This window comes from Desmodus rotundus, chromosome 2 (genome assembly GCF_022682495.2).
Source record: "Desmodus rotundus isolate HL8 chromosome 2, HLdesRot8A.1, whole genome shotgun sequence".
In the NCBI taxonomy this organism is placed as follows: domain Eukaryota; kingdom Metazoa; phylum Chordata; class Mammalia; order Chiroptera; family Phyllostomidae; genus Desmodus; species Desmodus rotundus.
The window spans coordinates 202,951,877-202,976,385 of NC_071388.1; the positions used below are offsets into that span (position 1 = coordinate 202,951,877).

The 24,509-nt window shown below is 41.5% G+C and overlaps 1 protein-coding gene across 1 annotated transcript; it reads left to right on the forward strand.

Annotated features, from left to right (window-relative positions):
* The first annotated feature begins 332 nt into the window (after window positions 1-332).
* LOC128780281 (nuclear body protein SP140-like protein) lies at window positions 333-9,382 on the forward strand. The gene is made up of 4 exons (XM_053919177.2): window positions 333-465; window positions 7,534-7,684; window positions 8,782-8,950; window positions 9,267-9,382. Exons 1-4 carry the CDS (start codon window positions 428-430, stop codon window positions 9,311-9,313), a joined length of 405 nt encoding a protein of 134 aa, XP_053775152.1. The 5' UTR covers window positions 333-427; the 3' UTR covers window positions 9,314-9,382.
* Window positions 9,383-24,509: the final 15,127 nt, after the last annotated feature.

Genomic DNA, 24,509 nt, shown 5'->3' on the forward strand with positions numbered 1-24,509 from the left:
AACATGGCTTCATTCTCACCCCAAGTTTGCCCTGCACCCTCTTAGAAGGTTGGGGCAGCTGGGGACAGTGGGTTCACAAGTTGTTTTGGGGGTCTTTGCACATACAAGGGGACTATAGAGGACTGGTTCAGCCCCCTCTGGCAGACCACCTCTTTGGCCGTCCGTGTCCTGGTTGTCCCTCCTTGTCCTCCATTCCTGCTGCCATGTGTCCTGATGGCTGAGGCCCTCTATGGGGCTAAGGAAGGGGAAAGGCAGCATAGAGCAGCACATGGTAGTTAATTTCACTTCTTTTTTCCCCATTTGGGGAAAAGAGAACTTCACCCTTTTAGGGTGAGTCCGTTACACATTTCCTGCTCAGAGCTGAGCAGTCTCACTGAAACGTGGCAGGGTCACTGGAGGGATCAGATCTACTGGCAGGACCAAGGGCATGATGATGGCCACTGAGCGCAGCGACCTCAGCACCAGGTCAGTTTCTGTCTTCCTTCTTTCAACGTTCTCTCTGGGAGCCCTGCTGCTTTAGTGCCTGTTAGTAGACACTCCTCTGAACCTTGATCTTGATCCTATTTACAAGAACACTCACGTGCAGTGTAGTGGGATGCAGGAATAGGTGAGGAGGAAATTGGATCTTTAAACAGCAGAGGGACAACTGCTGGTGTGAGCACAGCGGCCACAGCCCACAGCACTATTTTGTCTTACACCCGCTGCTCCACCAGGGAGCCCTCTCGACTGGGCTGTGCTTCCTGAGCTTTTGAAGCAGTGATTTTTTTATTTCTTTCCTTTTTTTTCCTTTTTTAAAATTTATATTTTATTTTTATTCAGTTACAATTGTGTGCATTTTCGCCTAATCCCTCCACCCCACTCCAGCCAGTCCTCCCTCCCTCCCCCACCTCTAACCTGCCCCTTGATTTTGTCCATGTGTCCTTTATAGTAGCTCCTGTAAACCCCTCTCCTCACTATCCCCTCCCCACTCCCCTCTGGCTATTGTTACATTGTTCTTAATTTCAATGTCTCTGGTTATATTTTGTTTGCTTTTTTCTTTTGTTGATTATGTTCCAGTCATGACCTCTGTGTCCTCTCTTTTCCCTCAGGCCTCCTCTACTTTCACCAAGGTCGTTTCAAAGAGGGTACTTTAGAAAATATAAAATTCAGATTAAACCCCTGACTTCTCGAATCTGGGTGCCTTGGTCTCCTACCTGACCTGTGGTTGGGTCAGCACTGGGCCTATTCTGGTCTCAGACTGGGGGTCTGGTTCTTCCTCCAGGGATCTTGGTAAGGGTGTCAAGGGAAGAGGAGGGGCCAAGATACCAAAGACCAGTGCAGGCAAGGCAAAGGCTAGAAATCTCTTCACATTAATCATCATGTGGAGCCAGCTCATTCTTTTTAATGGCCACATACTACTGCATGGAATCCATACACCATAATTCTGATACCAACAAGCTCTGAAGTATAACTTTATATCTCTTTATGTTTTTGAGCATGCCCAAGTATTTGTCTCGTTTCAAAAACCGAAATGTGAAATTGTTGAGGGTAATAACACTCACTTGTTTATACTGCGGATTTGCTAAGTTGCCTTTTTTTCTTTTCCAATGGCTGAATCACTATATTCTTCTACCATTGGCTGATGAGCCATCTGTCCACACCCAGACTTCACAAAGGAGCTGGATAAAGCGATACAGCCTGTTAATTTTCATTCTCTGATTGCATGGGAGGTTGAAGAGGTTTTCCTGTCTACAGTCCTTTTAAATTGCTTCTTCTCTGAATTGTTGGTTTATTTTTGGCCAATGTTATTAGTTAAGGTGATTGTCCTTCCTTTGATGACAAGGGAGAGTTTGCTACTTAGGTTGAACTTTATAAATATACTTTTCTTGCCTTTAACTTTCTTATGGTGACATATCATATTAAAGCTTGAAATTTACAGCATAGACTTACAGTATTAATTTAATAAGATGGATACTCCCTGGTTATTATAAATCAATAAAAGTGATACCAAACGTTACTGGTGAATTCCATGCAGCTGTACTTAAACACAGTTCTTGTATTCTTGACGGTGGCAGATTCAATTTCACCTCGATTTCAGAGATACTTCCTTCTCCAATATGTTGGAAAACTTTATTTTTCAAATTTTGGCCAAAATTATTCTTTCATTGATACACCAGCCCTCACAGCTTTATATGTCCCCTAAACTTTTATTCCTTTATTTTTTTTATTTTGAATTCATAATGGTCCTCTCAATTTTTCCTCCATGACACTTATTTTAATTTTAGCTTTTTTTCTTGGTTTCTTATAATTTCTAATTTGAAAGAATTAATTGTTTGTGTTTAAGAGCAGTCTTAATTTTCTTCTATAGCTCTGGAAGCTCAACTTTAAACCATGTTTTGTTACTAAGTCAGCCCATCTGCACACTGTTGCTTTATTTATAGGTGTTTGTGGGACATTAAGCACTTTGGGGATGCCAGCATTGTAAGATATGCTAAGGGCACTGCTTTTAGAAGATGAAGGAAGAGGGTGAGAAAGAGAGGAACACAGGTAGAAATGGGGAAAATGGCAATGAATAAATACCTATCAATAATACCTTTAATGTAAGTGGATTACCTACCCCAAACAAAAGACATAGGGTAACTGAATGGATAAGAAAACAAGACCTGCACATATGCTGCCTACAAGAGACCCACCTCAGAACAAAAGACCTACACAGACTGAAAATGAAGGGCTGGAAACAAATATTCCAAGCAAATGGACAGGGAAAAAAAGCTGGGTAGAAATATTCCTATCAGACAAAGTAGACTTCAAAACAAGGACCATAAAAAGAGACTCAGAAGGTCACTTCATAACAATAAAGGGAAGAATCCATCAAGAAGACATAAACATTATAAACATATATGCACTCAACATAGGAGCGCCCAAACATATAAGGAAAATCTTGGAGGACTTTGAGAAGGATATTGACAGCAACACAATTATAGTAGGAGATTTTAAAACCCTGCTGTCAAAAATGGATAGATCTTCCAAACAAAATATCAACAACGATATTGAGACATTGAACAATGTCCTAGATCAAATGTACTTAACTAATATATATATAGCCTTTCATCCCAAAGAAGAAGAATACATATTCTTTTATAATGCACATGGAACATTTTCAAAGATAGACCACATGATAGGACAGAAAACAAGCCTCAACAAGTTCAAGAAAGTTGAAATCATATCAAGCATTTTCTCTGACCACAAGGGACTGAAACTGGAAACCAACCTCAAGGAAAAAGCTCAAAAACACTCAAACTCATGGAGATTGAACAGAATGCTATTAAACAATGAATGGGTCTAGAATGAGGTCAAGGAAGCAATCAAAAAGTTTCTGGAAACAAATGAAAATGAACTCACAACAATCAAAAACTTATGGAACACAGCAAAGGCAGTCCTGAGAGGGAAGTTCATAGTCATACACACCTACCTAAAAAAGATAGAAACATTTCAAATAAACGACCTAACCCCACATCTACAAGAACTGGAGGAACAACAACAAAGACAACCCAGAGCAAGTAGAAAGAAGGAAATAACCAAGATCAGAGCAGAATTAATTGACATAGAGACTAAAAGCACATTTCTAAGGATCAAGAAATCTAGGAGCTGGTTCTTTGAAAAGATAAACAAAATCAACAAGTCTTTAAGCAAACTCATCATGAAAAAAAGAGACAGGACCCAAATAAACAAAATCAGAAATGAAAGAGGAGAGATTACAACTGATACCACAGAAATACAAAGGAATAGTAAGAAATTACTACAAAGAACTATATGCCAATAAATTTGAAAACCTAGGTGAAATGGACAAATTTCTAAAAAAATATAATCTTCCAAAACAGAATGAAGAAGAAGCAGAAAGCCTGAATAGACCAATAACAGCTGATGAAATTGAAACAGTAATCAAAACACTCCTGACACACAAAAGCCCTGGACTGTACAGTTTCCCAGGAGAACTTTACAAAGCATTTAAGGAAGAGCTAACCCCTATCCTTGTCAGATGATTCCAAAAAGTCCAAGAAGCCAGAAGACACCCAAACCCTTTTTATGAAGCCAGCATCATCCTACTCCCCAAACCTGATAAAGACACAACAAAGAAAAAAGAACTACAGGCCAATATCACTGATGAACATAGATGCTAAAATCCTCAACAAAATATTGGCAAACCACATCCAGCAATACATTCAAAAGATCATACACCATGATCAAATGGGATTCATCCCAGGGATGCAAGGATGGTACAATATTTGCAAATCAGTAAATGTAATACATCACATAAACAAAACAAAAGACAAGAATCACATGATCATTCCAATACATGTGGAAAAAGCATTTGATAAGGTACAGCAGCCATTTACAGTAAAAAACACCTAGCAAAGTGGGAATAGAGGGAGCATTCCTCAACATGATAAAGACCATATATGAGAGACCTACAGCCAACATCATCATCAATGGGCAAAAACCAAAACCTTTCCTATTAAGTTCAGGAACAAGACAAAGATGTCTGCTTTCACCACTCCTCTTCAATATAGTATTGGAAGTGCTACCCACAGCAATCAGATAAGAAAGAGAAATAAAAGGCATCCATATTGGAAAGGAGGAAGCAAAACGGTTATTGTTTGCAGATGACATGGCAGTCCTATACTGTTTTGATTACTGTAGCTTTGTAGAGTAGTTTGATACCAGTGACTTCTGTTTAATACTTCTCACTTCATTCCTTCTCAAGATTTCTTAGGCTTTTTGGATCTTTTGTAGTGTCATATAAATTTAAGGATTAGTTCTAGTTATTAGAAGGATTTATTTTTATGGGGATTGCACTTTTAAGTAATAAGAACATGTCAACAATATTAATCCCTCTAATTCATGACCATGGTATATATTTTTCATTTATTTGTATCACCAATGTCTTTCACCATGTCATATAGCTTTTGGAATAAAGGTATCTTACCTCTTTGTTAAATGTACCTCTATGTATCTTACACTTTTTGATGCAGTTGCATAAGGGGTTGTTTTTTAAATTTCTTCTTATGATCAATTGTTATAGAAACACACCAGATTTCTGTGTATTGACTTCATATTCTTCAACTTTATTTACATCATTTATTAGCTCTAATAATTTTTGGTGGTGTTTTTAGGGTTTTTTAGTAAATTATCATGTCATGTGCCAATAACAAAGGTTTTACTTCTTCCTTTGCCATTATATGACTTTTATTTCTTTGATGTTTCTCATTGCTGTGGCTAGAACTTCCAATACTATCTTGAATGGAAGCTTTTAATAAAAAGCATTCCAGATATATTTAGGAGAAGATGTGTTTACAATGTCTTTGATTTGAATAGTCTGGACATTTTCAATAATCTGTATGTCTTGCTGACCCTCCAGGCTTCCTTGTATTATCTATTTGTTGACTGCATCAATTCCTTTTATCCTCATCTCTAGTCAAGACCACTGTTTCTTTTTTAAATTTTTAAATTTTTATTTTTAAATATATTTATTGATTATGCTGTTACAGTTGTCCCATTTCCTCCCCTCACTCCACTCCATACTGCCCCCCCTCCCACATTTCCCCCCTATAGTTCATGTCCATGGGTCATACTTATAAGGTCTTTGGCTTCTATATTTCCTACCCTATTCTTACCCTCCCCCTGTCTATTTTCCACCTATCATTTATGCTACTTATTCTCTGTACCTTTCCCCCTACTCTCCCCCTCCCGCTCCCTTATTGACAACCCTCCATGTGATCTCCATCTCTATGGTTCTGTTCCTGTTCTAGTTGTTTGCCTAGTTTGCTCTTGTTGTTTTAGGTGTGGTCGTTAATAACTGTGAGTTTGCTGTCATTTTTACTGTTCATATTCTTTATCTTCTTTTTCTTAGATAAGTCCTTTTAACATTTCATATAATAAGGGCTTGGTGATGATGAGCTCCTTTAACTTGACCTTATCCGAGAAGCACTTTATCTTCCCTTCCATTCTTAATGATAGCTTTGCTGGATAGAGTAATCTTGGATGTAGGTCCTTGCCTTTCATAACTTGGAATACTTCTTGCCAGCCCCTTCTTGCCTGTAAGGTCTCTTTGGAGAAATCAACTGACAATCTTATGGGAACTCCTTTGTAGATAACTGTGTCCTTTTCTCTTGCTGATTCTAAGATTCTCTCCGTCTGCTTAATCTTAGATAATGTAATTATGATGTGCCTTGGTGTGTTCCTCCTTGGGTCCAGCTTCTTTGGGACTCTCTGAGCTTACTGGACTTCTTGGAGGTCTATTTCCTTTGCCAGATTAGGGAAGTTGTCCTTCATTATTTGTTCAAATAAGTTTTCAATTTTTTGTTCTTCCTCTTCTCCTTCTGGCACCCCTATAATTCAGACATTGAACGTTTCAAGATATCCTGGAGGTTCCTAAGTCTCTCCTCATTTTTCCGAATTCTTGTTTCTTCATTCTTTTCTGGTTGGATGTTTCTTTCTTCCTTCGGGTCCACACTGTTGATTTGAGTCCCAGTTTCCTTCGCATCACTATTGGTTCCCTGTACATTTTCCTCTGTCTCTCATAGCATAGGCTTCATTTTTTCATCTAGTTTTCATCCAAATTCAACCAATTCTGTGAGCATCCTTATTACCAGCGTTTTGAACTGCGCATCTGATAGGTTGGCTATCTGTTCACTGCTTAGTTGAATTATTTCTGGAGCTTTGAAGTGTTCTGTTATTTTGGCCATTTTTTTTTTGTTTTCTGTTTTTGTCTTGACGAGGCTGTTACTTAAAGGGGAGGAGCTTTAGGTGTTCCCGGGGGCGGGGTAACGCTGGTTGCTGCTCTGTGACGCTGTACGTGGGGGAGGGGCCAACAGAGGGCAATGGCGCCTCCTCTATTCTTCACCGGATTTCAGCCACTCCTGCTACCCACAATCAAATTGGACCCCTCTGGTGCTGGTTCCGAGTGGGTGGGCTTGTGCACACTCTAGGCCCCTGTGGGTCTCTCCAATGACCTCTCCTGTGAGGCTGGGAGTTTCTCTTGCTGCCGCCGCAACCCCCACGGGCATTTTCAGTCAGAGATTTTAGGTTTTATTTCCCCCGCGCTGGAGCCCTGGGATGTGCAATCTGCTTCACTACCCGCCACACTGCCTGCCCCGTTCTCCGCCACTCTGAGTCCGGCCCTCTCGGTTTATGTGTGCGCCAATGTGGGCCGCAGGGTCTGCTAGTGGGTCTATAGGGCCTGCTCCCTTGGTCCCACACTTCGCCAGTCTCGGTCCCGCCACGGCAACGCGAGTCCTCTCTGCCCCTTCTACCGGTCTGGATGAACGTTTTTTTTTTTTTTATTTCCTTGGTGTCAGACTTCCTTGCCGTCTATTTTCTGTGAGTTCTGGTAGTGCAAAGAGGCAGTGTGTCTACCTACGCCTCCATCTTAAGACCACTGTTTCTATAGATGTTGGTTCTTCTCATTCTGTCCTTCACATATAAAAATGTTAAACCCACCACAAGCATGTCAAATCTCGATGACCACTTTATCATGGTATCCTTTCTCCCCAGGATGTCTGCAGAAAACTACAGACTTATGCGTGAGATTGCTGTCAAACTCTTCAAGGAACATAAAGTCGAGATTTCAGATGCAATAAAAACACCATTTCCTTTACTTGAGATGCTTCATGACCGTGGACTGATCACCAATGAAAAGTATAAAGTAAGTGAGGTTTATTATGTCACAATCTGGTAAAGCAGCCCCAAATTAGATATGCTTTGATTTAGATCAAATGTCAGGGCTCCACTAGGGAAGTGAGGGGTCTGCTATGAGTGGGAACTTTGTCAAGTAGCACTCCAAGTGTTCCTGTAATGTAAAACAGGAGAAGAGAAGCAGGTATCATTGGACACAGTCCTCCTTCTGAATGAGGGAACAGTGATCCGTGGTCCCTCTAGTGTTGAAGAGAGTAACAGCGGAGATATGCTGGATCTGAAGCCTGTGGGCTCCACAGATATACAATGTAATGCCTTGTAGGAGTTATATATACAATATAGCACACACTAGTAATTTGAAGTAATTTTATTGAATGGATGAATAAATTTAATGAATTGATTTAATAGACTAATTTACACAGCCTTTCATTTCAATGATCATCAATTTAACTACTTAGATTTGAGAACATTAAAGTCCACAGGGAACTAATGTCTTCTTAGCACAAATTTGAAAGTAGATGCTTGTTATTCTCCCTTCAACAGTTTTAAGTTTTCTTTTGGTATTTCTGAAATCTTGGAATTTAGGTTAATTTTAGCAAGAGATGTAGGTGGAGATACAGAGATGCAAGCCTTCTCTTTCCCCATGAGTAGGCTTAATTCATGACAAAGTTCACAGGAAGGGAAACTCACCACCTGGCTTCCCTGATCCCTTGCAGGCCAATTCAATCCTGCAGAAGGGACAGGGCTGTCTGGTCAATGGAACATCAGCCCATCACCTGCTAAGGTGATTGTTAAAACATTTGGCCAGGTTCTGAAAGGGCTGCACAGCATTTAACTTTGAACCCATTTTTGTTCTCCAAAATAGTTCTTTCTTCCATGTAATGTAAATGAGAGTGAGGAGATGAGATTCACAAATGGGTATTTTTAGGAGGAAAAGTTTACTTATTTCACTCAGTAGCCACACAAGCATAGAGAAATTCTAAAACTGAACATGAGAAAATACCTATGTAGGGAAATTGTAACACATTAAAAATGAAATCACTCCCTAGGGCTCTTCTATAACTTGGAATTCTTTATTTATATCTTCCCCATTCACTGTTTTTTAAGGAGTCTAGAAAGTCTTGTGAAAACCTGTCACCTGTACCGAAAGTGGTGTATGATGTTCTCAATGAACTGGAAGAGAAATGTCACCTGTCACTTCTGGAAATCTTGTTCAGCAAGGTCATCATGAAGAACTACCCAGGTTTAAATGGCATTTGCAAAGGCTTCAGAGATGGTAATTAGGTTTATAGTCTACCTTTCAAAGTCCAGTTCTTTTTTGGCAAATATATACTGAGCATCTACCATGTGTCACACATGATGCTGGTCAGTGACAATATAGCATTTAAGAAAACAGACATATCATGAGACTTCTTGACCTTTTTGGTCTAATGGGTCCCGCAAAACACACACGTGGAGGTCTGATTAACTAGGCATTGATTTAAACTCCCAGAACAATCAGATTCCCAGTTGCAACAGATTTGCTTAGAAGGACAAATGACAAGAACCACTGCATCTGAGTAAGGCACCATCAGTTGCTATTCTTTTTGTAGGTGCCATACAGCAGTCCATCAAGTTGACCACTACCCATCTTGAGTGACAGCTCAGTTGTGGGTGCAGGATCCACCTGGCTGAGCAGCACCACAACCAGGGGAGTCAACACCTCATGTAACAACTCTGTAGTCATTACTTTCAGGGATCCCATAAAGGACAGCTGAGTTAGAAGTCACCACATTGGAGGAAGACCTGCTATGGCTTATAGTTTACAAGGAGTCCTTCTGAGTCCAGTCATGGGTCATTTTTCACCCTAAACCCAGCGTTGACCTGGTAATACAGAAAAGAGGGACCACCTTCATCAGGTGTCTGGAGTAATGAGCAAGAAAATTAACCCAGGTCAAATTTGCCCTTAAACAAGGGTAATGTTTGTATTAGCTCTTTCTCCACACAGGGTGAGACAAACATTAATCAAATCATCTCGAAGTCAATTGCTCTGCCAGAAACTGTGCTTGATACTTCACCAAAGTGATTGATTCACCACTTTTTTCCTGAGACTCACAATGTATAATTTTTCATTGTAGCCTGAATTTGTGGTTGACACTGTACCTCCAATAATTTGGGGGTGGTTTTCCCTGCTTATATTTTGTTCCTCCAATACTTTTGGTTTTGTGTTGCTGGAAAAATATCACCACCATTTGGTATCAACTAGGATCTCCAAATACCAATGTAGAATTCGTGGGAGAAAGAATTATGTGAACTGAGTAGTGCAGATGATCAGGGGTATGGTATAGAGTGTGAAAACGTCCCTAGTATCTGCAAAACAAGGACAAATTAGATTTCTCTCAACTGGAGAGTGAGAAGCAGACTGTGGGAGTCAATTCAAAAGGGGTGAACTTGAAAAAGATTTTGGAAGGTTAGACATTTGAGCTAAGGAACTCGCAGTTTACTTGTTGGACATTAAAGAGATAGTATAGCCTTACAGGTTTGTAAGTACAGGCTTATGGCTCCAGATGATTGACTTGCCATCAGAGCTGGGAAGAATGGACCCACATCTTTCCTAGTCTCCTCCTGCCTCGATATCCTACAGATACTGACCCTGAATTTCTTGGTTTGTTTCCTTCCTGGTATTTTTTCTGGGTCATCTACATACAGGGGCCCTTGGCTGGTGAAGGAGGCATTGCTTTTTGGGAGCCTCCTGGGTCGTGGTCCAGGCCTCTTGGGATGTCCTCCAGTGTTACAATATTCACTCCCTGCTGGTATCTTCAGAGAGTGTCCTTCCTTTGTCCTGGGACTGGGTCCACTGGAGCTCTTTCTAGTTCTTCCTGTGTTCTCTTCTGTGTCTTTGGGAAATGATCATGCTCCCGATCCAATAAACTCTACTCATATCTGGTACAGCCATTTATTTAAATTTGATGTGCTTTTTTATGAAGTATATGCAGTCACATACAGAATATTTGTCCTCCCAATGAAAAGCTGTTTTTTCCTAAAGTTTCATTAGTTAGAAAACACATTTCACTTCCATTTTTATTTGATATATGCTTTTCCAGCCATCTTTAATTAAAAAAAAAATAACAAGCTCGTGATATTTCCATGAGTGCTTTTCCTGACATTGGAGGGGCTCCTTTCTGTGTTGGAAACATAAATGTTTCCTTGTTCAGGCTTCTCATTTATGTCCCAGGGATATTGCCAAAACTGACCTGGAGGGGACTGGGTCTACTTGCTTTTGAGTGACCAGAAGGCTAAAAATTCCTAAATGTGCAAGTTTTTAAAATTTATATTTTATTGATTATACTCTTACAGTTGTCCCAATTTTTCCTCCTTTGTCTCCATCCCACCAGCATCCCTACTTCTTTAGGCAACCCCCCACCCCCATTCATGTCCATGGGTCATGTGTATAGTCCTTCAGCTACTCAATTTACTGTACTGTTCTTTACATCTCCATGGCTATTTGGTGACTACAGGTTTGTACTTCTTAATGCCCTCACCTCTTCACCATTTCCCACAAGTCCCTCTCATCTGGCAACCATCAAAACTTTCTACATATCCATGATTCTTTCTCTTTCCTTCTTGTTTGCTTAATTTGTGTTTTAGATTCAACCGTTGATAGATATGTGTTTATTGTTATTTTATCATTCATAGTTTCGATCTTCTTTTTCTTAAATAGGTTTTTTTAACATTTTCTATAATAATGGTTGGGTGATGATGAACTTTGAGAGTTTTTTCCTGTCTGAGAAGATCTTTATCTTCCCTTTGATTTTAAATGATAGCTTTGCTGGGTAGAGCAATCTTGGATATAGGTCCCTGCTTTTCATGACTTTGAATATTTCTTGCCATCCCTTGTAGCCTGCAAAGTTTCTTTTGAGAAATCAGCTGACAGTCTATGGGAACACCCCTGTAGGTAACCAACTGCTTTTCTCTTGCTGCTTTTAAGATTTTCTCTTTAATCTTTGGCATTTTAAATATGATGTGTCTTGGAGTGGGCCTTTTTGCATCCATCTTGTTTGGGGCTCTCTGTGCTTCCTGGTGGTGCATGTCTATATCCTTCACCAAATTAGTGAAATGTTTTTCATTGTTTTTTCAAATATACTTCAAATTTCTTGCTCTTTCTCTTCTCCTTCTGGCACCCTTATGATGCAAATATTGAAACACTTCAAGTAGTCTCAGAGGCTCCTTACACTATCCTTATTTTTTTTTCTTCCTGTTGTTTGATTGGTTGTTTTTTGCTTCCTTATTTCCAAAGCACTGATTTGATTCTCAGCTTCATCCACTCTACTGTTGTTTCCCTGTAAATTGTTCTTTAGTTCAATTAGTATATCCTTTATTTCTGACTGAATATTTTTTATGCTGTTCAGGTCTTCACTAAGTTCCTTGAGCATTGTTATAACCAGTGTTTTGAACTCTACACCTGATAGATTGCTAATCTCCATTTTGTTTAGTTTTTTCTCTAGAGTTTTGATATGTTCTTTCACTTGGGCTATGTTTCTTTGTCTCCTCATTTCAGCAGCCTCCCTGTGTTTGGTTCTACATATTAGTCAGAAGCGCTATGACTCCCAATCTTTGTAGCATGTCCTAATGTAGTAGATGTCCTGTAGGTTCCAGTGGTGCAGCCTCCCTTATCACCCATCCTGGGTACTCAGGTGCAAGACTGTATAGGCTGAGTACAGCCTCCTTTTGTGGTTGAACTTTGTTTGCTGTTGGCAGGCCAATGGGAGAGTTTTACCCAGGCTATTCAGCTGCAAGGACTGGCTGTGACCATTAACCACCAACCTTCCCCCTCTGTGGAGGATCGGCTGTGCACATGTAGCATAGAGGTGTTCCGACATGGTGTGTAGCTGTCCACTAGGTACACAGGCTTGGGGGGTTCTTGGATTGTGCAGGCCAAGGTCAGCTCGGGGCCATCCTGCAGGAGCTACAAAGCAATCTGAGATGGTTGCTACTTGTGCTTGGCTTGGAGATTCTGGGGGAAGACAAGCTATGAAACCAGGATGGCTGCTGACAGTGCCAGCCCTGGGGCCACTTAACAAGAGGTATGGGAGCTGGCAGCTCTCTGAGGCCAACTGTTGCTTGTTTGAGAGGATTTAGGAAGTTGTGAAACATTAACCAAGATCAGCCATTTATATAGAAAAACCAGTGTTAACAGCTTGGTTGGGCCCATAAGTTGGGTAGAACAGTGTTTCAGGATATTACCAGGATGGGGCAAACAGTTTTAGCCAGGCTGATGGAGTCTCAGATATGGCACCCACCTGCTGGCTCTGTGGCTCTGTGGGGGGAGGGTTTGGAAAGGTAACAATGTCTTCTGCCTGCCTTTCTGCCTGGGAGACAGCTGTCTCCCAGCTCCCCTTGATGCCAGATTCTTCAGTTCCTCCCTTATGCCATTAGTGACTTTCAACTTGCTACCCCAGTGTTGGAGCTCAGAGGAAGTGACTATGAATAAATTCATGTGCAGATTCATTAAGAGATACTGCCTAGGGAGACTTCCCGCCAAGATGGAGGCATAGGTAGACACACTGTGCCTCCTCGCACAACCAAAAGAAGGACAACAACAATTTAAAAACAAAAAACAACAAGAACTGACAGAAAATTGAACTGTATGGCAGTCCAACAACCAAGGAGATAAAGAAGAAACATTCATCCAGACCGGTAGGAGGGGCAGAGATGGGCAGTTGGGGTGGAGAGGACTTGCGGGAAGGCCCAGGCTGGCGGACCCAGAGAGGTGGCGGATTGTGGAACGGGGCAGGCCAGGCTGCAGCTAGCAGACCCCACAAGGTGGTGGCTAGCAGACCCTGTAGCCGCACATTCTCGCAGAGATAAACTGGGAGGAACAGCGGGGGAGCGAAGCAGACTGCACAACCTAGGGCTCCAGTGTGGGGAAATAAAGCCTCGAACCTCTGATTGAAAACACCGTGAGGGTTGAGGCGGCACCAGGAGAAACTCCCAGCCTCACAGGAGAGTTCATTGGAGAGACCCACCTAGAGTGTGCACAAGCCCACCCAGTCCGGGATCAGCACCAGAGGGGCCCAATTTGACTGTGGGTAGCAGAGGGAGTGACTGAAATCCGGCAGGGAGTGGAGCAGGCGCCATTGCTCCCTCTCAGTCCCTTGCCCATATATAGCATCACAGTGCAGCAACCAGCATTCCCCACCCTGCCGACCACCTAAGGCTCTGCCCCTTTACCTAACGGGTGCGCCAAGACAAAAAAAAAAAAAAAAAAATGGCCCAAATGAAAGAACAGATCAAAGGTCCAGAAAAAATACAACTAAGCAACCAAGAGATAGCCAACCTATCAGATGCACAGGTCAAAACACTGGGAATCAGGAAGCTCACAGAATTGGTTGAATTTGGTTGCAAATTAGATGAAAAAATGAAGACTATGCTAAGAGAAACAAAGGAAAATGTACAGGGAACCAATAGTGATGCGAAGGAAACTGGGACTCAAATCAATGGTGTGGACCTGAAGGAAGAAACAAACATCCAACCAGAAAAGAATGAAGAAACAAGAATTTGGAAAAATGAGGAGAGGCTTAGAAATCTCCAGGACATCTTTAAACATTCCAACATCCTAATCATAGGGGTGCCAGAAGGAGAAGAGGAAGAACAAAAAATTGAAAACTTATTTGAACAAATAATGAAGGACAACTTCTCTCATCTGGCAAAGGAAATAGACCTCCAGGAAGTCCAGTAAGCTCAGAGAGTCCCAAAGAAGCTGGACCCAAGGAGGAACACACCAAGGCACATCATCATTACATTACCCAAGATTAAAGAGAAGGAGAGAATCTTAGAATCAGCAAGAGAAAAGGACACAGTTACCTACAAAGGAGTTCTCATAAGACTGTCAGCTGATTTCTCCAAAGAGACCTTACAGGCAAGAAGGGGCTGGCAAGAAGTATTCCAAGTTATGAAAGGCAAGGACCTACATCCAAGATTACTCTATCCAGCAAAGCTATCATTAAGAATGGAAGGGCAGATAAAGTGCTTCTCAGATAAGGTCAAGTTCAAGGAGTTCATCATCGCAAAGCCCTTTTTATATAAAATGTTAAAGGGATTTATCTAAGAAGAAGAAGAAGATAAAGAATATGAACAGTAAAAATGACAGCAAACTCACAGTTATTAACAACCACACCTAAAACAAAACAAAAGCAAACTAAGCCAACAACTAGAACAGGAAAAGAACCACAGAAATGGAGACCACATGGAGAGTTATCAACAGGGGAGTGGGAGTGGGAGAGAGGGAGGGAAAGGTACAGAGAATAAGTAGCATAAATGGTAGGTAGAAAATAGACAGGCGGAGGGTAAGAATAGTATAGGAAATATAGAAGCCAAAGAACGAATATGTATGACCCATGGACATGAACTATAGAGGGGGAATGTGGGAGGGAGGGGATGGGCAGGATGGAGTAGAGTGAAGGGTGGGGAAATGGAACAACTGTAATAGCATAATCAATAAATATACTTTTTAAAAAAGAGGTACTGCTTCGGAATAGCATTTTCTTTCACCAACTTAATCCCCTCTGTTTTTTGCAGCCAGAAATTATGGGGACTTATCTTCCTGGCACTGAAACCCTAGACTTGGGGCCTGATGTCTGGCTGGTACCCTTTGCTCCACAGATATCCCTCCCAAATTTTTATACACAACGCATGAGTGTGAGACCAGCCCATTCCACATCTCCACAACTCTGTACCTCCTACCAATCTGGATGGATGTTGGTTCTTTTTTTTCAGAGTTGTCAGGCTTTCATTCAACTTGTTTTCTGACAGTTCTGAGTAATGGCTGTTTTATAGTTTAGTTGTAATTTGGGCGTAATTGTGTCAGGAGGTGAGCCTTGTGTACCTAGACCTCCATCTTGACTGGAAATCTTTAAATGTGCAAATATGAGATGATATCCTCAGGCCGTGATAGGGATTCCTAATTTCTTTTCTCTCTCTCTTTAGTGATCCAAAAGAAAATTTGTCACCAAGAGATTGATGAAGGAGAGAGTGCAGAGAACCCTAATATCCAACTAAGGCTTGAACAAGGTGAATGAAACCAAATAAAAACCCTTTTTCATCTGCTAAGAGGAAATGAGAAAGTCAGGTGGGCCCTGAGTCCTGAGTGGATTTGGGGAATCTGGGGAGAACTTCTGAGGAGGCTGGAGAAAGCAGGGAGGGCTGTTCATATGAGAGTCTGACCAGAAGCTGATCCTGGAGTAGTGGTTCTGACATGACACCATTGGTCCAATAACCAAGACAAAGGTCAGAAACCCTGTGTGTTAGTAACCTGGACTTAAAGACAATGCTAACCTGGAAGTAATTGTGATTTACAAGGAGCCATGTAGGAAAAGATCAGTGTGAAGCTGTGAAAGGTTAGAGTCTATGAGTCCAAGGTCAATAGCAAAGATGAGACCTTTAATGATGACAGATTAAGGAACTGATGAACTGTCAGGGATGTTGTTCAAGAGCAGAAACATTAAAGGCTATAGGCAGTCACATAAGGAAAGAAGAGAGCCAGTGGTAAGATGTGAAGGAGGGGATGGTTGTATTTTGAAGAAAAGGAAGGGGAAAAAAAGGAGAAAAGGATAAAGGGTGCAATAAAACAACCATATTATTAGGAACTCCGTTATTGAACATTTACTCTGGTAGCTGTGGTTAGTGCTCACAGATACATACCCTTGGTTGGTGGTAACACTATCTGATCATTTGCAGAAAAAGAGAGTGAAATCTACAGAGTCCATGTATGTAGTTGGCTTGGGGTCAAATAAGGAGGATTAACACAGGCATTCTGAACCCAGAATCCATGTTCTAAACCCTGTACATGGCCAGATAGTCTCATGGAAAGGAAAGAAACTTGAGACAAAAATAGGGGAATATATACAGAAAGATACAGAAAGAAGAGTACCAAGAGTTGGAGGAAGTGAAGGAAAATCAGATACTGAATCCCAATGAAAAGGCCAACAAAGCAGAATGAACAGATGTGCACATGGAGGGTGTGTGTGAAGGAAGTGGGCATGTCAGGTAAGGTCTCCTGTCAGGGGTAGCACCGGGAACAAAAACACATCCCTGCGGCCATAGGTGACAATAAAAGCCATCATCAGTTACCGAGTGGCTCATGAATGACATAGTGAGAAGACCTGACTGAGGCCAGGGGTGCAGCTCTGTACTGATACTTGGGAGAAGAGGTTGTCAAGTCCTACACTGTAAAGATTAACATGGGACTGGAAGAGAATTGCACAGCCCACACTTCAATTTCTAAAATAAGGTTCTAATTTATTCCTTTAGGAATTGGTGAAAACTCATACTCAAGCTTTCCCTGGCTCTTCCTGGATCCGTCCAATTATACAGGTCTGTTCCTTCTGGCAGTTCTGTGATCCTTTGCTGTTCTTGTTCCATTCTGGCATGGGCTGTGGTGAGAATGCTGCTTCTTTTTAGTATGGAGTGCCCAGAATTGCCCATCTTGGCATGCGCTATGTCTCCAAAGATTTAGAAAACAGAGTCTTCATACACTGAGCTGCCTGGGAGGGTTGGTCCTCTCATTCTCACACGTGCTTGCCACCAACTGTTGACAGCTCTGGGACCTGTTGTCCATGTGCCTGGCTTTGTGGCATCCACATTTGTCTTGCTTGAAACAGGCTGTGGCCTCAGCTGTTTGACATCACATCCAGTGGTGGCCAGCATTGCAGCAGACAGGTTAGTGGTGATGACTGTGTTCCTTGGGGGCAGAATCCCTCACCTGTTGAATCATTTACAGAGGACTATGGGCCTCCCATGCAAACCCTCTTCCATCATCCTCAGAGTGGCTGGGCCAGGAGTTGCTCTAAAAACACAAGATGGGCCTCTGAACAAACACTCTGGTACTTTAGCAACCAGTAACCACTGTTTATAATTCTTGACCTTCCCTTACTAATTAAAATATTTAAAATATGATAAATTTAAGTCATGAATCCTGAAAAGTTATTTTTCTGATCAGTCACCATATTACTTACAGTATTACAGGCAATATTTTATGTAATCTTCTCAAACACTTAAAATGATATGTTATCTGGGTTTTTCAGAGAACAAAGAATCAGCTTGGAGACTTGGGCTATTTGTGCAAGTTCAGCCGCTGAGACTAGGGATTGAACTCTGCTATGGGGCTGTGTGAGAGCAGGAGGTCTGGTGACCCACAGCTGGCTTCCAATTCCACCCTGAGACCTTGGGGAAGTGACTTCCCCTCTTTGTCCTTCAGTGTCATCATTTATGAAATGGAGGAGATAATAGTACCTCCCTCACAGTGTGACGGATGGATTTTAAACAAGTTATATCATAATGCATTCACAGCCATGCCTGGTACTTCATCAGTGTTACACACGTTTTTAAGTATTACTATGTTTAAAGAGAATCATCATTTGTAGCTGGGCCAGAGTCTGAGGTATTAACCACTGCAGTAAACTGTGGGACTTCCTTTTCTCACAAATGTCCATGGTGGATTTAATTATCCCCCGGGCTGTGGAGCAGTGATTAAGGCCATACCAACCTCAGGCCCAGGAAAATAAATTGAGGGACATAGGTTCCCTATCCTTATATCACACAGGTCTATAAAAAATTTCATGTCTTTATTCCTTGACCCTCCTTTGGAAATGAGTGACATGGTGGAGATTCGAGGAGCTTCCTGCACCACAGAAGGTATAATTCCGTAGCTTCCATTGGGTGTGTTATTTAAGAAAGGATGTTTTAAATTATTAATACATTTTTATAAAAGATCAATACCTTACCGAGTGATTTTTTGAAAGCACCAAGGTACTTTTAGCAAAGTACCTTTAGGATAAATGTGAACATTGAAGAGTATAAAACATCCAACATTCATCCATCCATATTATTAGCCATTCATCTACCAGCTTAGCTGGTGGGAATAGGAAAGGGTGAGAGGAAAGAACTGTGATAAATAATGAGTAGGGAAGGGATTCACTGTGTATGTGTGTGTTTATCTGTGTGTATAGGGTGGGGGTGGGGAGGAGGCAATGACGTTCTAACTCAAATGATGCAAATAAACCAATAAATGTGTCCAAGAGTCTGACCCAGAAGGGACAGTTGACTGTGACATGCACAGGTAAGGAAAAGGCTGTGTCCCATCCACCGCCACCACTCAAAGAGGAGGCTCCAAAGAACTGTGGATTTGACAAAAAACATGTACCTCTGCCCAGGTTCTATATTAAAATTGTGGGAATTTTTTTCTCCACAATTTTTTATTGTGGTTCAAGTACAGTTGTCTCCATTTTCCTCCCACCACTCCCCCCTACCCCAGCCACTCCCACTTCCCACCCTTGATCCTGCCCCACCTTTGGCTTTGTCCATGTGTCCTTTATACATGTTCCTGACAACACTTCCCCCTTTTCTCCCATTATCCCTTCCCACCTCCCCTCTGGTTATTATTGTCAGTTTGTTCTTAAAACCACAATGAGATACCACTTCACACTGGTCAGAATGGCCATCATAACCAAATCAATACAATTGTGGGAATTTATATTTAAATCATCTTTACTTAAATTCCTTTGCTTAGAAAAATAGCAGTAAATGAAAAAATCCAAGCTGTACTGAAAAAATGTTTATCCATTAATACACTGTTGAAATTGATGGGAACAGAGTGGGATGAGTCAATGAAATCGATGTGAGGAGAGGAGGTTCACCGTGGGGAAGAGGGTGACAGGTCCTGGGTGGTTTACTCAGGATGATGATTCATTATAATTTCTTGCTCTGCTCTGCCCTCTGACTCTGGCCACAGACCCCTGCAGACTTGCTTTCCAGCTCTCTTGTACTGCTTCCTGCTGGGTTCCTAAACTGGGAGACACTAACAAAAGATTGGAGAGTAGAAGCAAGGGAGAAGCCTGATATTGCCGTCACTGTGTTGGGCAGCAGTTTTGGCAGTGGCTGCATCTCCCATGACTGTACTTTCCACCAAGTAGAGCAAACTTGCTCCAGCTTGTGCTTACCCAGTGACCTTGGTACATGACCTCACCCTTGGTCTCTGGCATAGCTTCCTATTGATCCTTCTTTGGGTTGCCTCCTTCTTCCACTTGGATTTTCAGGTCTTCTATCACCTGTATAACTAATTCCATGGATTAAATTCCCTGGGTTCTAAAAGCTTAAAAACTTTGTATTTTCCTTTTGGACCCTGATTGATGCAGGGAGCAAATAATATACCTATAAATCAAAATGTGGTTTAGGCACAGCCCCACTTGAAAATGGGCTCTCAGAGCACCTCTCTGAACAGAACAGATAAATGTGAAGAGAAAACATATAACCCATGACAACAGCAATGCACTAGAAAGCCAACAAGCAAATGAACAACGTGCCCAAGAGTCTGAGCAAGCGGGTAGACTGAGTGTCTGAGTCTGATGAGTGTGGAGAGGAACTGGCAGGTGGAGGGACCCCAGAATGTGGGTAAAGGCACAGGGGAGACTGCAGTGATGACTGGAGTGCTAGAAATGAAGAAAATGTAAAGAATGACAAAATCGATATAGAAGAGGCATTCATGGGTCACAAAAATGATGAATAAACAGAAATAGGATAGGATAAAATAAGAAACATATCAGAGGATGGAAAAACTGGAAAATCAGGTGGGCCAGCAGGGCCAGGTCTAGGGTGAGGCAGGGAGACCCTGGGACACATGTAAGGAGGAGCTGGTTCTTTCTCAGTGCCTCCTTGTGTCCTGGGCACCTCCTGTGTTTCACCTGAGACCTTTCTGGGTCCTGGGAAATTGTAATAAGTATGAAGAGAAATAAGTATGAATGTAGAAAGATACAGAGGGAAATAAATGTCAATAAATAGAAAAAATAGGATGATACAAAGGACTATGTTGAGAATAGATAAAGGATAATGAATGAAGAACTGGTAGAGAGAGGATCAAGTGGTGTCTGATTGGAGGAGACAGTCACCACGAAGAAGGCACAAGGGGCTGTTCCACACACCACTGAGAAGGTAAGGTCAAATGTCCCAGGAAATAGATCTGTTCTCTGAAGAGTAGAACCAAAAATAAACACAAAAATCCTGGGGTTCAGAGAGGCACAAAGGCAGGACAGAGCGGAGCATCGGGAAAAGAGAGGGTGGGGGGAACTCTCCCTGCAGTGGGATTACAGGGAGAAGGGTTTAAATGTAGTGAGGGTGCTCACTCTCTCTGGGGAGACCAATGAAATTCTTTATATCCTTTTTGTCTAAAAGCAGAGCTACCCAACTGTGGAATCCCAGTGAATTCCGGCCCTGTATTTCCAGTGGATATAGAGAAGAAAATGTCGGTTTTTAATTCGGGAGGTGAATGTAAAGCCCAAGCAAGGACTGATTGTAACCATGCATGTGATGTAATAGGTAAGGCTGACCGAAAGTATGTGTGATACGAATCACGGTGCCACACAAAGGTCTGGGACACATCATAGGACCCATGGAGGCTGTCCTGGAGGCCTGGGTCACAGGTAGGAAGGGGAGAGGCCAGCACCTTATGTAGTGACTTTAGCAGCAATATGTCCCCTATAATAGGAACAATATATTTAAAAAAATAATGGTAAATTTAACTTGATGTCAGAGAGTATTTTTCCATATTCATCGTGAGGAATTTATTGGGGTAAGGGTTAAATAAAAAATAACTAAGACAGCCAAGATATTCATGAAAGGAGATGAAAAAAACTAAACATGAAGACAAGGAGAGGTATAAAGGCAAACCTGTGCCAGAAAAAGGCACAATTCGAAAAATAGGCTGAACAAAGAGGAAAGTGAAGCAAGAGACTTTGCTCGGAGTGGTGGGTGCACAATGCAGTGTTCAGATGATGTTTTGTTGAGTTGTACACTTGGAACTGTACAGTTGTGCAAACCAATGTCACCTCAATGAATTTAATTAAAAATAATATCTAAACAATATTAAACATATATAATTTGATTCCATGTTTAAAAATTAGGCTTTATGTATGTCTTCTTCTTTCTATTCCTTCTTTCTAGCTTAATAAATATTTAAGTATGTTTGGAGTGATAAAAAATGAAGAAAGAGAATGAGGGTGGAGGTAATAGAAAAGGTGAGACGCAGAATGAGGAGGGTATGGGAGGCAGAGTGAGGTGGAGGTGGGAGACAGGGTGACTGGGGGGGAAGAAGAGCTGCAGGATGGGCACAGCTGCCCTCTGTGCCTGAATCTCACCACCTTCTGTGTAGGACCTGGAGCAACCTGCAGGCACACACCTTAGGGCACAGACCAGGGGCACCTGAGTTAACTTAGCTTCTAGGTCTGCCTAGTGTCATGGGCTTCTTGGTGCCTCCCTGAGATCCTAAGGGTTTTTTTTCCCTTCTGTGCAGTGACCAGCAGTGAGGACTCTGCAGAACACAGAAACAGAGAAGAGCCTCCCAAAGCTTCCACCTCAGCAGTGAAAAGGAAACCTGGTAAGGAGGTGGGAGTTCAAGGCTTGGGCTGCAGGAACCTGAATTAAGAGCTACTCTTTCCTGAGGCATCTGTTCTGAGTTCATTCTGCACCATGGATCTAGTTTATCCTGGAATTGCCTTCTCTGCATTTATTTTACTTGACATTTTAGGGATGTGCACGGTAATAAGAAATCATTATATTTACATTTTTTGAAGATGAGGCCTATTAATTTATAGGTCCTGTTAATCCACCTATGCGCCTATTGATTATGTAGTAGAAATGGGTTAGCAAAGTAATGAGTTTTTTTGAAAACTAATTCTATGACTATAAAGTGTTGGATTTATACAGTGATTTCTATAGAGAACGGAAAGCTAAATATTTCTTTATTGGAAGGTCATATTGTCACCTGATCACAAACTTTGAATAGTGTCAAGGGTCAATTCCTCCAGCTATCTAGTGTTAGCAGAAATGCATAAAGTATTTTTAAACCCAGAGTATTTTTTCTACAGAGTTCTTCAGCAAGTCATGAACATATAGTGACTTTTTCAAAGGACCTGTGCAAACAGTGTCTTACTTTTTCCTTTCCAGCAACCCTGAGGGGTAAGCAGGATGGACAGAGTTACCCTTGTCTCTAGATGAGCAAATGCAAACACAACCACATAAATGTTTCCAGGTCTTCCACAAAGTCTCCTGGAGATAATAGCTTTCTGGATTCTGCATCATTTCCTTTTTAAATGTGCAGTTTGACACAGTTACCAAAATGTTGTTTCCCAAACCTTGGGCAGCAAGAGTGTGATACACTCTGCAGCTGTTTGGTGCACAGACTGCTGGTCGGTGTCCCTTCCTGCTTTCTCAGCAGATATTGGAAACATGCCTATTGAGGAAAACATGCTAGGAAAAGACCTAAACACAAATAAAAATGTACCATGATCTTGATGTTACAAAAGAGCAATATTGTAAATGATACTTTTGTTCTAATAGCTCACTGTGTGTATCCATGTAAAATGAAAGTTTGCTTCAGTTTTTAGAGAGTGCACAGTCTGACTTCTGTCTCAATGTAGGCAAACTGCTCCAAAATAGGTCTATGGCTCAGACACAAGAGAAGATTATTTCAAGGGACACCAGGGGGCAAGAGGAGAGGAGGTTCTCTATCTTCAACACAAGATTTCCAAGGTCTCTCCACAAAGAAACAGCAGATGAAGGAAGTGTGAAATGACAATAGAAGGGGTAAGAGGTAGAAGAGAGACAAATGTAGGGAGGTAAGGCTCAAACAGAGCAGAGGGGCCCCTTGCCAGTGACTAGTCTCTGCTCTGGGGACAGGGAAAGGCTATCACTAACCTACCAGGCAGGTGACTTAGAGGGCAGATCAGGTGGCCTATGGACAGGTTATGATTTCCATGGGTTTTCAAGAAAGATGTTTCCAAGTTTTATTAGGGAATTTCCTGCTGAATGGGTTCCTTGGTCACACTGAGACACCTGAAGAATCCTATACCTACGTGCAGTGATGGATAAGCTGACTCCTTAGAATCAAGCAAAGGAGGAGAGACCCAAGAAGCCACCTGTTCATGAATCTGAATTGCACTACAGAGGAATACTAGGATTGTGTTCCTGGACGACAAAACTCCAGACTTGAAGTGCAGAGCTCTGTATTCCTGATGAATCTTACTCTGGCATTCTTTGTGTGCATTGATTTGATTACTTCTAGGGCATTTTTGAGCATCTAACTTCTTTGACTCTATTGGAAAATAGGAGTAAGCAAGAGGCATTATAAACTGTTGCTTAACTGGATGAGCCCAATCATTACTATCAAATTCGATTTATACTTTTTGACAGATGACCCCCACCATGACGTTGTCCTGTATAGTGATATTTGAACATGTCTTTGTGAAACACAATATCAGTTTATGTTTACAACAACCTAAAAGTGAGGCCAGAGATAACTGTTGTTCCTCCCACAGTTGGGCAGCCATCTGTTTGCTCTCTGTATCTATAAGTTTCTCAGGATCTTTACCCATCACATAGAGTTACCAGAAGAGGCTGAAATAACAGCGTGGACTCCTAGCAAACACCCAAAATCCTTTATTCCAAACCTCTGAAGCCACATGTAAAATAATAATAATAATGTCTTATTATTTTCGGAAGATACTATGCCATCCATCTCCACCTCCCTCCCCTGACTGGGGTTGGGGGAAGTGGTGAGGGGAAAATGCAGACAACTGTCCTTGAACAACAATGAAATAAAATAAAATAAATAAAATAAAATAAAATAGTTTAAATGAGAAAAAAAGAAAGACACTATGGTTTATATCCTGTTTGTTATAAAAGGCCACAAAAGGGTCTAGGGCAGAATCTCATTCTCAGATATTAATGTTTCTCTAAATTCTGTGAATTCACATCAAGTGTAATAAATAAGAAATTTACATGGACTCATGGCAGCTAAGCCCAGATTC